This window comes from Erithacus rubecula (assembly GCF_903797595.1).
Source record: "Erithacus rubecula genome assembly, chromosome: 2".
NCBI classification, from domain to species: domain Eukaryota; kingdom Metazoa; phylum Chordata; class Aves; order Passeriformes; family Muscicapidae; genus Erithacus; species Erithacus rubecula.
In genome coordinates this window covers 31,569,383-31,588,013 of record NC_136685.1, presented here as the reverse complement: position 1 = coordinate 31,588,013, position 18,631 = coordinate 31,569,383, and the positions used below count along the sequence as shown (strand labels likewise).

General features: G+C 35.7%; 1 protein-coding gene across 1 annotated transcript in view; it reads right to left on the bottom strand.

Moving 5' to 3' along the window:
* BCKDHB (branched chain keto acid dehydrogenase E1 subunit beta) overlaps positions 1-18,631 on the bottom strand; it is a 105,794-nt gene that overhangs the window by 35,768 nt on the left and 51,395 nt on the right. Inside the window, exon 9 of the mRNA XM_079297974.1 lies at positions 8,126-8,212. Coding sequence (XP_079154100.1) covers positions 8,126-8,212 — 87 coding nt within the window. The remainder of the gene's footprint in view (positions 1-8,125; positions 8,213-18,631) is intronic.

The following is an 18,631-nucleotide window of genomic DNA, read 5'->3' as shown; positions in this document are numbered from 1 at the left end:
CAGGAATTTTCATTAAAAAAAAAAAGTACTTGGCTGCACACTTCTGTACCCCACCAAAGCAAGGAAAACCAGTTCTGAAAGGAGAAAACAAACAGATTTCAATGCAGCTGGAAGAAATGCTGCCCTCTCCTTAACACACAATGCAGCTGAAAGTGGGACAGGAAAGGGTTATTTTGTTTCAGTGTCAAAAGCCTTTCCTCAATACATTTCTTGAAAATAAGTAACTCCATAGAAAGCATTCAAGTTAACCCTAAGTTTTAACAATATTTTGTTCTCAGTTGTATGCTTTTGTTAAAAGTGCCTATCTGCAGTGCTTTGCCTACCATAAAAGTCAGCCTGCTTTGCCTACCATAAAAGCAGCACACTCCAGAAGAACAGGCATTTATCCACACACACACTGGGGACAGTCCCTCAAAACCTTACTGCTGGACTTATAGAGGACTTTTAGTGAGGCAGCACTTACTGCTCTCCTCTCCTTTCACTGCCTATGGAAACTGCCAAGCTCCAGTCTCATTTTTGGCTCAGCTTACTCCAACCCAGATTTTTTAGACAGAACAGACACAAAGCCAAAGAGATGGGGCACACTCACATAGTGTAGAAATCCATGTCCAAATCAGTGCCAGGGGGATTCAAACATGGTTTAATCATTTGCTATCTGAAGGATGTGCCACAAGTGGCTGAGTAAAATACCACCTGAAGGCAAGGCTTTGGTTCATGTCCTCTCACACATGGCATGACACTGTGTCCAGACTCAAAAAGAGCAACCTCATGGCTGGGACTACTCTTAGCCCATGTGCCCACTCTTGTGTGCACCTCTTCATGAAGTGCTTCACAGAAGCTGAAGAGACTTAAGCTGAGCTGCAGATGAATAAGACATTTTGATACTTGTTATGTCGAGAGACTGGACTAACTGGACATGTAAACACTCAATGTTTACAGCTTAGACAGTGTATTCTGGGGCCGATTTTATGAAAATTCACCAACATTTTTGAGCACTTCATTTTCCGATGTTGAATGTTTTTTTTAGGATTTGGGGGGTGTTTGCTTTTTTTTTAAGAAACATATTTGGGAGGTTTGCACAGTACAGAATACTGTGTCCTGTTCAATATTTGGCTATATTGAATTCATTAAATCACTTTGCTCAGTATTGAATTTATTCCAGCCTAGAGAGAACACAACACTCCCTTGTAGCTGAACTGATAACATATGCCAATATTACAATCATTTTCTGTTTTCATTGTAGAATAATTTCTTCTTCTGTATGTTCTCTAAAATTAAATAAGTATGCATAAAGTCTCATGAGTAAATTGGACTTTATGACATGATAATATCAAACAAAATGTCTTAGAAGTCCATTTCATCCTGCACTGCATTTCTCACATCCTGTACTGCATTTCTTAGTTATTAACCAAGACATCTGTATGGGTATAGATATCAGAATATTAGACAAATGAAAATTAAGACGCTTCCATGCAGTGAGCCAAACTATAATAAGAAGACTTTTGTGCAACATCCAAAACAATTTTGGCCTCAAAGATTTAGTGTGAAGAAAGTCCCAGGCACCACCCTGTGAACAGGCACTGCTTGTTAGATTTTGGTTCTCTTTTAAATGTGATACAGGTTCAGAAAAATGCCATCTCTGCCAGACAAACACAACCACCAAATCCTGACAGCTGGGCTCACAAGCCCAGCACTGCACAGGCACTACAGCAGTGGGGGGCAATGCCCAAGGACAGGGCACACAGTGGAGTACAAGGCACAGAATTTGTTCTTTCATATTTACAAAAGAAAACAAATAAAAAAAATTCCTGAACATTTACTGCTATATCCAAGCTCTTTGCACAGCTCTTTTAAAATAACTAACAACTGTTAGCTTGATAATCAATATAAATGATTTACATTAAATTCATACATCAAATTCCCAATCAGAAAGAGGATTTTTTTAATATCAATTTTACTGAACTTTTCGGAATCACTGTTAAATCCTAATTTTCAAAAATCTTTTTGCAGTGCACAAATCTTGTTTATTTTTAGATTAATAACAAATCTTCACTTCCTTTGAGAAAGCCTGGGTTTGTCTATTCACCTTTATTTTCTACATTGTGTAACAAAATATGCTGACATTCAAGGCTATGCAAGACTTCCAACTTGCATAGTAAAAATTGATTCTAGTTCATCCTGCAACATAAATTGAGTTTGCTGAACTGTTTAGAGTCACATTTAATAAACACAGGCAATATTTCCATTTACCTTTATCTCCAGTCACTGAATGGCAGCTTTATGCTGATACTTCCCTTATTGCTCCCAATCCCTCATTTATGAAATAATCTTACTGATTTTCACCATTATGGCTTATTTGTATATACTTTTGATTTTCTTTTCCTTCAAATCTATGTTCTTTTTTGTACTGCTAAACAATTTATGACCACCTTGAATTTATTTGCCAGTATTTATTCTAACTTTTCTTTATATTCTATACCAGTATTTTCTAGATCACACCTCTACTGACAGAAACTGATGGTGAGATCTATAAAACAAGACTTTTATATTGCAGCTTGTGATTTCTGCTAGATGTGCCAAAAGAGAGACAGTGAAAGTTAAGCAGGATAACAAATGAAGGACCACATTATGTCAATATTTCATCTCTTCCAATTTTACTGCCTATTATAGTTGTGTCAAAGAAAGCTAAAAAACATCAATTCAGATATAATAATTTTCTTACATCAGCTTAACAACCATACTGCTGTATCTGCATGTTTTAGTGAGCCTTTTCCTTGAATATCTACATTACATTTACTCCAGAGCCTCTTTTCTTTAGCCATTCCATGAAATGGTACTCCTTGAAAAAAGTCTGGGTCCTACAAAAAGCTGTCCAAGCTGGCCTCAATTATTTTTCTAATCAACTTGGAAAAATATATTTGAGTCTTTTTATTATTTTTCCAGCTGAATAGAGAACAATTAAAATTTCCTTCATTTCTATAATTACACACTTCTAGCAATTTGTATCTCAAATACATACACATTCCATTATGTCTCAAAGGTCAGTTCAAAAGGCAATTTGCTTCAACACACCTTGTGAGAATGAAAATGTTACCTATAAATGAGTAATTATTACACCAGTATCACTGCTTTCAATAAAATCAGAATTTAATACTAGTTTACAGCCTGTTCATTAAAATAATATTTTAAGTGTTACCTGAACAAAATCTAATGCTATTCACCATAACTTCAAAATCAATCCCAGACAAGTTATTCATTAGTTCCTTCTGCACTAAGTATGAACACAGGTGCATAATCTAAAACTCAAACTTGATCCCATGGATACTTTTAAGTCCTGCACTGCATTCACTTCCTCAAAGCAACAGAGAGAATCACAAACGACTATTACAGCTTCCTTGGGAATTCCCACCTTAACTTCTACTCATGGGAAAACTGAAATAATGGAACTGTTTGGAATATCTCAACATCCCAAATTCCAAGGACAGATAATGCAATGGTACGAAGAAGCATTTGGGACAAACATTCTGAAAGCATTTTCTTGGAAAGGTGAGATTCTTTCATTAGGACTCTCTAAAATAACACATAGTTACTCAACACAGTACCTGTTCAACATCAGGTCGTTTTATTTAAAATGCTCATCCTGCTGAAACCATAACATTTCTTTTCTTGTTGTTTAATGTTTTTGGGCACGTTTTTTCCCATGGTAACCTGCTTTAGGATAAAATTGCTCGGGAACTCTTATGTCTTTGAAAGGTATTTCACTATATATCCAATTTTCCTGAAATGCTTCTCACAAAACCAGCTCATCTAACAGTTTCCCCTAATGCCACACTCTAGCAGGAAATTAGAGCACTTACTGGAGATTAGGCCTTATTTAGCTGCAGGAAGAAGATATCAAAAGCACCACTGATCACACAGTCCAATACTGTTATATCCAATTTGTAGATACAGAATGCAAGATTTGAAAAAATAACATCATGTAACTCAACTCTCAGAAACACGTTATTTCACTGAGTTTTCTGAGTCCTATCATCTGATTATACCAGTCTTCTGGAAGACTGATACTTCTGTGTAAGTCTGAGAAACACACTGAGTCCTGTGGAAGGGCTCCTGAGGACTGAGCTATGTTCACCTCTGTTTCTTTGGTAGCTGACCCAACATCCCCTGTGCAGACAGATGCCCAATGACAAAGTACTTACCAGGCAGTAAGAAAAAAAAAACTGTGCTACAGAGACAGGAACCACAATTAAATCAGAATTGCTCTGTTCCTCCAAGAATGATGCATCTGTGCAACTGTCCACAAAAAACAATATGCTGACTTGATATTTTATAGACACCAATGACTTTTACCAGGTCAGCTATCAAATTTCTTTACTCATATGCATTTATTTTATTTTAATAACTGCAAATATTTTCATGGCGTATCCTGCTATAATGGCATCAATATAAACAGAAATCAAAATTCCTAAATAAAAATTTAAATTCCTTAAATGAAAACATTAAAAATCATTAATTTTCTATTTTTAAAAATTTTAACCGTTACTTGCAGAGAATGAGTAGAAAACCACCAAGATCTTCCTGAGATGTACACTGCCTGTATTTGCAGGATCAATGCCAGAGGGTATATACTACTTCCCTACATGTATTTCAGTCAGTTCAGAAAATAGCAACCACCATATTACAGAAGCCATAATACAAGATTACTTTTTACCCCTTTCTCTCTCTGCTTTCTCATATCTGTGTCTCTCCAAACCACCCTGGCCCCCACATCTCTCCAGTTTTGGTTCCTCCTCTAAACTTCCCACAAGACTTTAATGATTCCAAAATGCTTCCTCCTGCATCCCATAACAAGTCCCCAGTGTTGGCAGGCAGCAACTCTGTGAAGTAGTCCAAAGAGTTCCTTACTCTTTGCACGAGCCATCTCCATCCTGCCTGGTTCTCTGTTTTCTTTTTTTTTTTTCACATTTTTGTTTTTAAACAGGACACAGTTATTGGATTTATGTTTTCATGTATTACAAATGATTAATGTACTGATGATTTCCACACACAATTCTTCTTATTTTGGAAGTGACATCTCAGCAGGCTTCTCTCCCGAGGCTTCTCAAACTGTGCTTCATGCAAGTTTAACACTTTCTCTGCTGAACATGAGAGTTTTGCAAGCTTTTATATCGAATATAAACTATTTGAAATTTTAACTATACCTGTATTTAATTTGTCCTGGTATCTGTTGCTCACTCCATAATACCCATTGAGAGCACATATGAAAGACTGGAGCAAAGTCATATCAAGTAGAGCTTTAAGTACACCAGGTCTTGTTTTTAGTTTTATGTCTGAGCAGAGTAAATGACCACATAGTTCAATAATGTGCCCCTTTAAAATATCCTGTACTCAACACACAACAAATCTGATTTAACATGCTCTCCAAACGCTGCTTTTAATCTCTCATATGCAAAAAGGAAAGTATTTTATGTATTTTTTCTTGGAGTTCGTGAGTGAAAGCCATCATTTCTATTTGTACTCTTCCTTGAATTGTATATCACATGAAGTGTACGTGACCACTGATTTTTAAAATAGCCTATATAGTTCTATTCACCTTATTTCTATGATGAGACCTCACAGCAAGGATGGAATAACAGTATGGAAACTAACCATCTTATCCAACTGGATTTTATTGAAGTCTTATTACTTCCATGTGCAAAAAGAAACTAAAGCCAACTGCAATCCCCAATTTTTGGCATTCTCAGTACACATTGTATCCAGCAAAACAGAATTTCAATTTTTGTTCAGCACAGTGATATTAGACATACAGACTCAACTTTATGGTCAAGAGATCAAGATTTTTAACTGCATAAGAAAGGCAAGACCCTTATTATGCCTAAAGAAATAGTGATCTTTAAAAAGTTCTAACTTTCTATTTTAAGCTCTTTTGCATTTTAATCTTTCAAGTACTCATACCAAAATTTTCATTTGGATGATAGAATCTTCAAGAATGGATAAACAGAGTAACGGCAATATGGTTATAACACAGAGTCACATCAGGCAATCTATATGAAAGAAACCTGTCATGGATAAATGCAATGCCAAAAAGTTATATTCAAATTTATTCTGAGGGAGCATATGTAATAGACCAATATTTCTTAAGATACAAAGCCTAGTTTCCTAAAAAAGATTAATACAAAATTATGAGCAACTGTAATAAAACAAGTATTTTCTCTCAATATTTACAGAGATAAATAACCCTTTACACTAAGGCATTTTCAACTTTGTTTTCTAAACAAGTGATATTTGTCAGACATATCTCTGATATGAAAAACAACACCTCAAGAAGGATCAGTCAGGTAAGTAGCTTTCTCAGTGAAGTCTAAGGTTTAAAAACTCATGCTGTAATTTTAGCAATGTATTAGGCATTCCATCTTTTTCCAATGATATTTATTGATAAGATTTTTTTTCAGCTCATTTTTTTATCCAACACATATGCTTTCCTTTGTTACATGATAGGTTTTGACTTTGCTGCTCACTTTATAATAGTTTTCTCCTCAGGTGTTGATAATAATACAAGATGCTAGAAGACAGGCTCTTTTGATTGAGTGTATTTTACATTTTTGTGAGAATTTATAAAGAAAATTAATTTCCTACACTCACAGCTGGCAGTACCTTATGTCTTTATTTCTCCTAGTTTAATCAGAGACTATCTACTAAAGAAAGGAGGACAAATGCTGATTATTTACAAGGATGAAAAATCATGGAATCATAGAACAGTTTGGGTTGGAAGGGACCTTTATCTAGTTCCAACTCCCTGCCATGGCCAGGGACATCTTCAACTACACCCGGTTGCTCAGAGCTCCTCTGTTCAACCTGGCCTTGAAGGCTTCCAGGGATGGGTATCCATAGCTTCTCTGGGAAACCTGCTCCAGTGCCTTACCACCTTCACAGTAAAGAATTTCTTCCATATATATTTCACATTAATTTCCCTTTGTTCAGTTTGAATCCATGGCTCTGTTTCTTATGACTACAGTTCCTGATGAAGTGCCCTTCTTCAGATTCCTTGTAAGCTCCCTTCAGATACTGGAGGGCTGCTATGAGGTCTCTATGAAACCAAACATTTGGTTCTTAATGGAGAAAACATTTTGGTAGAAAAAATGAATTTGCCTTAATATAATTACATTAAAATTAGTACTCTTTAAAAGAAACTGCAGCAAAAAGATAAAGGAACATAATATTCTGATTCCTTCTGCATATTTAATTCAGAATTACACTAATTACACAGAATTACAGAACTAATAACTCTATTTCTTCCCAAACAAAGCTAATTACCAATTACTAATTACTAATTGCTAATTCCTGCCTACATGTTTTATATTTTGCGAATTTTAAAATCCCATTTCACTGTAGTCCTATAATTTAACTATCCTCAAATAATCAAAAAAGAGTAATCAGATAGGAATAGACACACTTAATTTAGGTGTTTCTACAAACCAGTATCACTGATGTGCACAGGAAAGAAAGCAAGGGGAAAATTTTTGAGGTGGTACAGGTATAAAACACATCAGAAAGCTCAAAAGGACTTCCAAAACCTCATGCTCCAGATCTAACTGATACTGATGCACATCTCAGCCTTTCCAAGCTGTTCTGTGCATATGAGCTCGACGTGCATGAACATCACCACAAGCACACGTGAACAACTTGTGCAGATTTTTCTAATGAGGTCTCTGAACACTGTGTGTCACATTATGTTACACTGTACTGGACCTGAATGCCTTTTCTGTGCCTGATTTCAACATTTCTAGAATGCATTTTCAAGTTCAAGGGTTAAGTATGAAAAAAAAAAAAAAAAAAAAGAACATTAAAACCAGACTATACACAAAGATTTTTGCCCTGCATCTCAGAGTGGACATTCTCCCTGCTTTGCAGTGGAAGTTAAATTTCTAGCTTAGCAGACACTATGCACAGTGCCTAGTACCTACATGATTTCTCAGCTGTTCAGATAAAGCAAGGCAAGCAGCCACAAAACTGCAAAAAGAGAATAACTTTGAAAAAATGTAAAACCTCATTTTAATGTGGTGTTAAGTATTTCTTCTACAGGGAAACATATTCATCCATGCTTAAAAACAAAGAACCTGTGTACCTGAACTGTGGAACTGATTTCAGATGCAAATCCTCCTGTCAAGGGAGCCTCATGGCTAATCAGCAATCGTCCAGTCTTTGCCACCGACTGAAAAGGAAAAACAAACGCCCAGAATGTCATCAAATTACAGCATTTGTGATTTCTTACTTTTATTACTTGTGGAACATATGAAATATGTCACTTTGTTAGCAGTGTTAGAACACAACTACGTTTCCCCTCTTGCATTTCCAGTGAACAATAAATTATCCTAAAATACTAAACTGAGTCATTAATACGATGGTTTTATACTTACTACAAGTATTCACATTTTCCACTCAGTTTTAAGCAAGAATAAATTTGAACCTGTTTCATATGAATTTACCCTCTCAATGCAAATGGTAACATTTCTGAAACAGAATAAGGAGTTTAGCAAGTAGACAGTAAAAAATTGAGTCCTCAACAGACTAAAATACACATATACATACACTGATATCTCTGTACAAACACATCTTATGTAAAATCATGAACATTGCTGTTCAGAAAGTAAAATTGCTAAATAAAAATTCCAGCAAGAAAATGTGTGCATTAGTGCTGCATATTTAAGTTTTATATGGCAATTAGAAGTACAATTTTCTAATTTTAGATTTCAATGTTTGTGCAGTTTTTATGTAACCTACTTCATAACTAAATAAATAGCATAATATATACAGATGACCTAAGCATCTTTGATCAAGAAACCAAAACTGTGTTCATTGCAAAACATAACAATGAAAGCAAAATATTTTTAATCCGATGGGAAATACAAAGCTTCACCAACCACAAATACATTGATGTTTATTGCAACTATGCTAAATTAACTTAATTGAACAGTATCAGATACCTTTAGTAAGAAATATGACAGCAAAGTCTCAGCTTACATTATTTGCATTTTAATTTTTTTATAATAAAAGGGCTCATTAAAAAGTTTCATAAACTTCTAGAAACATACATCAGAAAAAAAAAATCAATCAGATTATTGTATATGTTAATCTTTTAAGAACATTTACAGTCTGACATTTAAGATAAGTACATAGCTTATTGCTGGTCTAATATTACTCATCAAGTGGAAGAGCCCAACACAGTGCCTGCTATCAGATCAGACTTTCTGAATACTGTGATCTTCCATTTAATGCCTACACCAACGCACTGTCCAGTCAGATAGCTCTATGTTATCTACATAATAGGATACATAAAGGAAATGCCCTAATTATGCAGCTTTCTCTCTGATTCAAGTATTTTACTAAATCTTTTGCTTTTCTAGCAATGACTCAACCAGCAGCTCATGCACAGATGTACTGGCAACTTGCAGGCTACGAGCATGGTCCATATACTGTACTATGAAGTAGTCTGAAAACATTCAGAGCTAAACAAGGCAGAAAATGTAATTTTGGCAGTTGCAAAGTAATTCAGTTACATAGGCTGATTTCCTGGGGTATTTTTCCAGCATTGGAAACTCGTATCTAAAGGAACAGAGGTATTAACTGCACTATAAATCTGTTCAGTACATCAAAACAACAGTTCCATGAACAAACTGTACGCTCCAGTTTAAAGCTGATATGATTAAAACTGATACAATCAGTTGCTATAGTACAAGTTGCTATACTAAAACTGATAGTAAAATTAATCAATGTCAAAGTTCAGTTTGGCTGTTCACAATTTTTTCTTTTTTTTAATTCTCTTTATTTTAAAGAAAGATTCTTTTGCATATACTTGTTCTGAGAGGGTCACACTTTGACACATTACAAGCTATCATTAAAGTTACAGATTTTGTTTCTCAAAGATAATAGAGTATAATCACTGTTACCATATAGGAAAATTCACGTGGAGTCAGACCAATAATCCATCAGTCCAGTAAATTATTTCTCCAAAGAGAGAAGTTAATGTTCAGGGAAGAATAAGAAAAGGACCTTTAATGTGCTCCTTCACTATGTCTCAGTCTCCAACTATTTTCGTACCTCCAGCTTATGAATCCAATATGGTATTTTGTACTAAATAATCAATAACTTGTTTCATCTGTTCTCAAATTTAAACCATGTAAATAAAGGAGGAGGGGAGGGAAAAATCCTTGGTTTCACATAATTCCAACAGGCTTCAAGGAAATCCGTGTATGTGGGAGCTTCTTAAGAGTGAACAAGCAGCTGTGATCCCCAAGTATGGCATAGAAATATCTCAGCCCTACTATAACACACAATATGTATCACTCCTGGTACAAAATTATGCAAATTTGTTGCTTTTAGTACCCAGCCAAGACTACAATGAGTTTTTCAGGAACACATGCAATCTTAAGTATTTCTAGTGCTGTAAATGTGTCTTACCTATTGGTAAGTTGTTCTACTTTTAAACTCCTTTTTTGGTTACAATCTTTCACCTTATTTCCAAACTAATTTGGCTGACAACTTCAAAGCTGCTGGTTTGTGTTTTATTTCTGTTTGCTAGAAGGAGGTACTATGTATTATCACATTTCTGCTCCCAAATGAATACATTAAGGCTGTGATCAAATGGTCGCCTAACCACAATTTTGCTAAATAAGCAGACTGAGTTCTAAATCTTTCAGCAAACAGTATGTTTCCAATTCCTTCATCATTATTACAACCCTACCCTGAATCATCACAGTTTTCCATGTCCTTCTTGAAGCACACCCATCTGGAACCAGCATTCCAGATTTCTCCAGAACACCATCAAATGCAGCTACAATGCAGCTGCAGTACTGCAGCTCTTGGATGTATGAGGCTTAGTGATAACTACAACTCCCTGCTTGTGGGAAAGAAGGGAAAGGATAATGGCTTCCTGAAATAAAGATGAAAATACAGTGTTGCCTTTATTATTTCAAGACACAAAATTATATTTGGATATGCTGAAAAACATCTTATGTGCCTAAGCTTAGCTCAGTTACTGAGCTTATATTCTGTTTATCTGTAACTGTCTATTTTATCTGTTTCCTAGCTGTTTCTAACCTCTAACTTTTTATCAGTAACAGTTATAATGTTTTCCACATATTTGATAGAAATATTAAAAAAACAAGTTCAAAATCCAACTTTGCAGAACTTTGAGACTACTGTTTCCATTCACTAACACTGCCTTCCTGTGCCACACAGTTACGAGTCTGCTCACTACAGCTGCCTTACTTTTCAAACTATGATAATTTATTTTTTGAGCACCTTTAAATGCTCTCAAACAATACTGAACTGTTGATCATGTATTTCTAATTATTTTTGAATAGCTGCTTCTTTTTTGATAGTGTCTTCTGAGCTTACAGATCATTCTCTCCAATTAATTTGGTACAACAAATGGGATTCTTATAGACACAATTTTTAAATGTTCATTATCATGAAAAAATATTTCAGTCCACATAGCTTACAACAAAGCCTGGCAAATACATTCACAGTGTCCTAGAATAGCTAACACTTAATTTCCATATTTTCAAACAAAAATTTAATCTTATTTCTTGGCAGCAAAACAGTTACTCAGTTAAAAGTATAAATTTCAAAACTAGCTGCTCTACTATGAACAGGGCACAGCAGACATGGTTAATGATTATTTGCAGGTATAATTGCTCTTCTGTAAAACATTAATTTCACTTTTTAAATCTATGGCAAAATATTAGTCCCTATTAATTAAGATGAGGTGATCATTCAACTGCCAGGATAACCAAAGCCCAATACTCAGAAGAGCATTTGGAGTACAAATAAATGCAGCTCAATAACATCAGGTAATGGGGTCTTCAAACTTCATAGGAAACACCACTCATAAAACTGGAGAAAATAGTGGCTAAATCTGCACAGTGTAGCAAACTGGCCAGCATAGAGTCCTACCATTTTACCACGTTTTCTGAAGGTGAACAGGTGGAGTGGTTTTATTAGTCTGATTAGATTGAGAAAGGATGGCCTTTCAAAGAACAATGTATTTTGTTTCCTCACAACCAAACACTTGCATTTCTGTAAGGGATTGGTTCTCCCCCATTTCCTCAACAACTCCATTCTGTCTTGTAAAACTGCAGTCTTTACACTTTTTCTTACCTAAGTAAAAAGTTAGAATTTTGAAATGCATGAACATTGTGCAGCTTATGAAAAGTACTTTTGAAAACATATCTTCAAAATATGTGGTATGTCTTAAGAGATTAGCACAGATTAAAATGTTCTTTACAACTAGAAGTTGTTGCTTGCTAATCCTTAAAGTTCACATATACTTCAAAGGACACCATGTATATTGTGTCTCAAATTAAATGAAAATTGATTTTTTTTTTTTTTGCCATCTTTAGTAACAGACCATAAAGAGAAGTCAGAGGTAACATCCAGGCACTTAAAGAGCATGGCTTCCCTGTATCATGGTCACTCTGTGCTGCCTCAGCCAAGTTCAGATGATACAACCCTGGGCTTCCAAAATGGAGATGTCCTATCCTGCCCAGAACTTCTTTTTCCCAGCCCATCTCTGACATCTCCTCAACACCAATGGGGCTGCTAGGAAAGTCAGTTGAAGGGGATAACCTGATTTATCCTGTACAGTTTGCACAGAGCAGCAAACATCACTTCAGAGATTTAGAGATGCAAGTTACATCAAGATTTGCACACAAAAACTTCAACAGTGCTCTCTCCTGCAAGGCAGTAGACACCCAGGTTATAGCACATCAACATCACCAGTCATTACAGAAGAGACTCTAGGGATTTAAACTACTAAATTAGCTCCAAAATAAAAACAAAAACCAATACTCACTATACTTTTCCACCTCAGTTGCATTGTCATTACTGTTTTACATTGGTGTCATTCTCAAGAATAAGGACTGACAGTGCATCAGAGCAAAAGGCTAACGGCACAATCACTCTGATAAGGAAATGTAAAAAAACCTAATGCCTTTGCAAAATAAATGCTTACAGGGTGCACTCTGAAGGTTTTCTGAGATGCAGTCCAGTGTTTTTACAGTGAAGCAGTTGAGCAAATAGTTTTCAACCTCCCTGACCATACTCTCTATCCAAGACTTTCTATAAACACTTTTCTGTTCAACTCTGAATTCATTGTGTTGGATGCTTTCTACTCTCCTACAGGCACTGATGACAGAAGAAAAGAACACAAGCCTGGCACTTCCAAGCACTTTGAAATCCAAGTGCTGACACTACCAGTAACATATTCTGCCCTTACTTAGGGGAAAGCAACCAACCACAATGAGTTTGATGCTAAGCCACATTTAACACTACTGCTCTCCATATACAGCAAGACCCCAACTCCCAGTGTAAACACTGCTCCACTAACACAGACACTGTCTTTAAGAGGAATTATCAAACTTCTCTTATAAACAGCTGTTATTTCGTCACAATGGTAAGCTGGCTATTTTCTTTAAGAAGAAAATACTGTTCTTAGAAAAAGATTTTCCATCTCCTACAGAAAAGGAATTTCTTTTAATGCTCAATTTACTCTAAGTTTTTGCACACTTTTGATTGTGTTCTTTAGAGACCATAAAAATTTCCTGATCAAAAAACTAGTTGCCCACAACAATTTTTTAAAAGCTAGCAAAAGTACTGAAATTATATTTTTATTGTATCCTATCTTGTATTAAGCATGTATGAAGCAATTATAAAACTGTATAAATATGAACATCAATTGATACATGCTTTTACTGAAAACAAACCAGAATATGGAAGCTTTAAAAAAATTACTCAGTAAAGGTTCAATAAAAGTCTTGAAAAACATTTTCCCTTTTCCTTTTGAGACCAGCTTTAATGAATTTGTGCTTGGAAAACATAAAACCTGAGGGAAGCTACTTTCCCCAGCCAATTAGTTCCACCTTCCCTTTAATGTTTCAATAACAAATTGCATAGCAGCATTCTTGGTACTGAACACCACAAGCATAGGGATAGAAATAAGATCCCAGATTCCTATTCAGCACTTCCCACAGAGAAATATGTAACAATCTGCCAGATAAATCACTAAGGATTACACTCACTTAGCACACACAGATTCACAGGATGACACATCCCAGCTGCAATGAATAGTTTGTGCACGTGATACACTGACAGTCCTAGCAAATGCAGTCATTCCATCCCCAATTTCCACATGTCCCAGAGGATGAATCCCATGGATTTTTGGGATCTCTGGAAAAACAAACAGATCCTCAAGCACCTTCCCCCCCCACCCAGGGTCCTAAGAGAAGGCATAGAAGGGAAGGGGAACAGTTTGTGTCTGAGTAGCCTGGACACAAGAAAACCTTGCAGCTTCTTAACAATAATGTTCGAGTTTGCAAATTATAGCCATCAGTTGTCCAAGAGTGTCTTCTACTAGAAGCAGAAAATCTAGGAAAAGTATGCCCTCTTTATAGCCCCAACCAACAAAAGTAATTCTTAACATTGAACTAAAAATGAAACAAGAAAACAAAATAACATAATTGCTGTGGTTTCAACAAAACTAGATTTCCAGAGAAGGAAAATGAGAGATGTACTCTATCACATTGTCTACACTTTTCCAAATGTTCCAAATCTACACATTTCCAAAAGTTGACTGAAACTCATTGAATCATTTTTCAATAAAACCAAGACAATTCCAAGATAAACAAATGACATGAAAAAAACATTATTTCAATAGCTCGAAGCATAAGACTTCTCAACTGTTGGTAACAAGGCAGTCAGCCTTACCCTCCTTCTGTTAAGATTCTGTTAAGTATAACAAACATTATCACAGTATTGCAATTGTAGAGCAGAGAATTCTAGCCAAACACTGGCAACAATCTATGAAGATCAAAGATATAAAGAAAAGAAATCAGAAGAAGTTGGGAAGAAAAATAAATAAGTTTTATTATATCATTTAGGAAGGCCATTGGACAAAAATTTTTAACCAAAACTTCTCAAACAATAAAATGAAAAAAACATAGGCAATTCTGTAATAGACAAGTATGCTGATTAACAGCAGAGAATGGAAAACAAGTCCATCGCCTTTCTAGCTTGAGACAAACAGCTAAATAGTTGCCAATTTGAACTGACCCACATTAGCAGAGCACAAATTTTAATCATCTGGTTACTACTTAACCAAAACTGAGGCTCCTAATCCACTGCTGTCTGCTTCTTCAGCTGACACAACCAAGGTCTGTGCTTTCTGACCTACAAGTCTGGAATTCATTGACTGCAGATGGCACAGCCAATGTTCCTGGGACAGGCTCAGACCTACTGCTGGCTTTGGAAGTGCAGAATGAGTTTCCTCAAAGCAAAAGGATCTGTTGATAACTAATTTACATGTCAAGAACGATGATGAGCAGATTCTTTATGCTTCCCAGACTGCAAAGAGCAGAGAAATGAAGACACTGATTCTGGTTTCTATCAAGGAGAAGCAAAACACAGAAGACAACACTAACAGGAAACTGTGACAAGGGAAAGAAGAGAGAACAGTTGTCCAGTAATGTTGAACACAATGTGTGACCTTCGCAGCCAGACAAGGGAGGTGATGCTGCCCCTCTGCTCAGCATTGGTGAGGCCACACCTGGAGCACTGCATCCAGTTCTGTGCTCCTCAGTAAGAGAGACACGGATACTGGAGAGTCCAACTGAGGGCCACAAGGATAATTAGTGGATGAGGGGACCTCATCAATGTACCTACATACCCAAAAGGACAGTGCAAACAAGACCAAGCCAGGCCCTTTGCAATGGTGCCCAGAGGCACAGTTTCTGTTGTTACGCTGATGTTGCATACTGAAACCCACATCAGGACAGATCTTTTTCTCAGCTGCATGTATGGCAGAAACAGTTCATAAAGAACTAATGTGACCACAGCAGGGATGCACACATGAAACATCTTGCAGAGAAATGTTAACACAACCATAAAAATTACTGACTCAACATACCAGGATTTTAATATTCCAGTATGTATCATTTTATACTATAAATGCCAAAAATAATTCTGAAATACTAATGCAGACTCTTCCTGCATAGCACTAAGAACAATTTTGTAGTGTAAGGATCATGGTGCAGAGATATAGAAAAATGAAAACAAGCATAGGAATAATGAAACGTAACATGGAAAATTTTAAAAATTGCAGTCAAAACCAAATGGGGTTGCTACAGGGCTAGGTAGAACAGCCTAAGAAGCAATGAAGAGACAATAATAAAAAGTTATGGCCTTTATATCCTACACAACATTGTCAATATATGACTGAGATGATCAACATAGAAATTTATAAGCTTCCTGCAAAGCCAAGAACCAAAGATTCCCAGAGTAGCAGACAATTCCTCTCCAAAGAGCTTGTAATTTAAATAGCTGCAACCATGAAGAGAAAAATTATGTATGACACACATCAGGGTGCATCTCAATACAGTTTGGGCTGCTTGATATCATTTTTAAATGAAGAGTATTAAAGTAGATTAAAAGGAACAATATCCTATTAAGTAGTGACTAACTCTCCAATGCTTTCAGTAAACTTTCTCTTGTAACACAAACCCTCTTGTAATATTTTCATAACATCATTCTACTTACTCTAAAACAGATAATTGCTGAGAAAACAACAGGCAATAATAATAATTGTGGGGACAATTAAGAAAATTGATGTTTTGTGCAGATGGATACTCCTGTTTAACTTAAAAGTATTTAAGAACACATTAATCAACTTCATTAAGAGATGAGCACAGAAAAAGCACTTCTGGAATTCCATAGCATGGCTTTTTGATATCCTTAAGACAAATTGCTAAATACAGTACTGAATTGCAACCCACTAGACTAAATTGGTTAGGGATGAAAACTGATTCAGAATTCAAAAGTAAAATTAAAAATAAAACACATCTGGCTCATTCTTTTAACTTCAGTTATACACTACAATGATTTTATTGCAGTATTGGCCTCCACCTCTTCACATCTTGTTTACTTTCTGGCACTGGTAGCTCTCCTTAATAGTAACGACTAAAAATTGTAATATACATTTGGTGCAAGTGTATGTTTACTTCTGAGAACTCCATATAAAATCTGCTAACCTTACTGAAATAAGCAGCATGAATATTGAAAAAAACTTCTTTTAACCTAATGCCTCTAGGTCTCCCAGTCATTCCACTCTAGCAATAACTATAAGCAGATTCCTTAAATATTTAAAGTATAGTGGCAATTAGCTTAAGAAAAATATTCATATCAGCTGGACTGATAATAATGATTCCTCAATACTTTGAACTATATTTGCCTACTTGGCCACAATTAAATACATCTATTCAAATAATCCTTCTTTGGTATAGCCTAAACCAAAAAATTTAATAGCAAAGGTTTCAGAAAATGTGAACTTTTACAGCAGCTTCTAACTTTCACAAGTGTGATTAAAAGATCATGGACAGACCTATCTCACCTTCACACTCTATACCTTTTAGCCTCCTGTTTATAGGAGCAAAATTAGGAAGTCTCAGGAAATACAGATGAACAATAATGCACCAATGAAATCTTTACACTAAAGAGATCCTTGTCTTCCCAAAAAAATCTTCATAAGACACCCTTCAAGTCTCTGTGGAATCACCACATTCAGCTGGTATTCCATAGAGAAAAGTCCTTTTCTGAGTTTTCATTAATTGTTAAACATAAGAATTGGTGCCTTCATAAATTAACTTACTTCTTCAGTTTTCCTGTATTCATGTTCAAATTCAGAACTTATTTTACATCTTAAATGTTGCAAGTCTATTAATAAATTCAAATTTGAGATTAACAAGCCCTCCTCTTGCCTTTCAGAGATTACATGCATACTTTTTATTAATAACCTCAGGTTTTGAAAATTTCAACTGTCCCTCAAACTCCTGGAATAATCAAGCTAATAGTATATATTCTTTTCACTATAATACTTTTAAAAAAAAAAAATCATGTCCAAGCTTTTAAGTCTGAGTGTTTTTTGAGGTTCCTCCAAGATAACCTTTAAAGAAAGACTGCAGTCTTCAACAGCCAAAAAGGCAGGGAAAACACCCACATTCCATAAAATGAAAGTCCCAAAATCTTAGAGGGATTATCCCAGGGTTATGAAGGTACCCAAAGCCCTGAAATAGTAAGAGCATTTAGCTACCTTTATTGACCTTCCTTCCTTATAACCACCACCATTCTGTCTGTTCAGTAACCTTGCTCTTCCAGGTGCTCTGATTCTCAAGTAGAGAAAAAAGTCAGACAGTGAAGCCAAGTTGTAAAGCAAGAGGATGAACAGTGCCTCAGCTATTCTTTTATTCTTGAAAAACAAATGGGATCCTGGGCAATTCTTAAAGGCCTCCCATGGACAATCCAGTGATTTGTAAGATCCATAAATTCTCTCTTAATCCAAATATTGTACTACACTTTCTGTGAAGAACACCAGATAGAGAACTTCCCCAGCCATTCTGGAGGATCTAAGAACAGGCCAGCTGACTCAGTGCCATACTTACACCCCAACAGACACACAAAAACAACGTCTGGAACAAATCTTGGCAGTACTCACCCAGGATCAAAACACTATCCTACCAGATGCAACCTAAATAACAGGTCTCCTCAGAATAATTGTACTGAAGCTAACTGTAGGTTTGGAGAA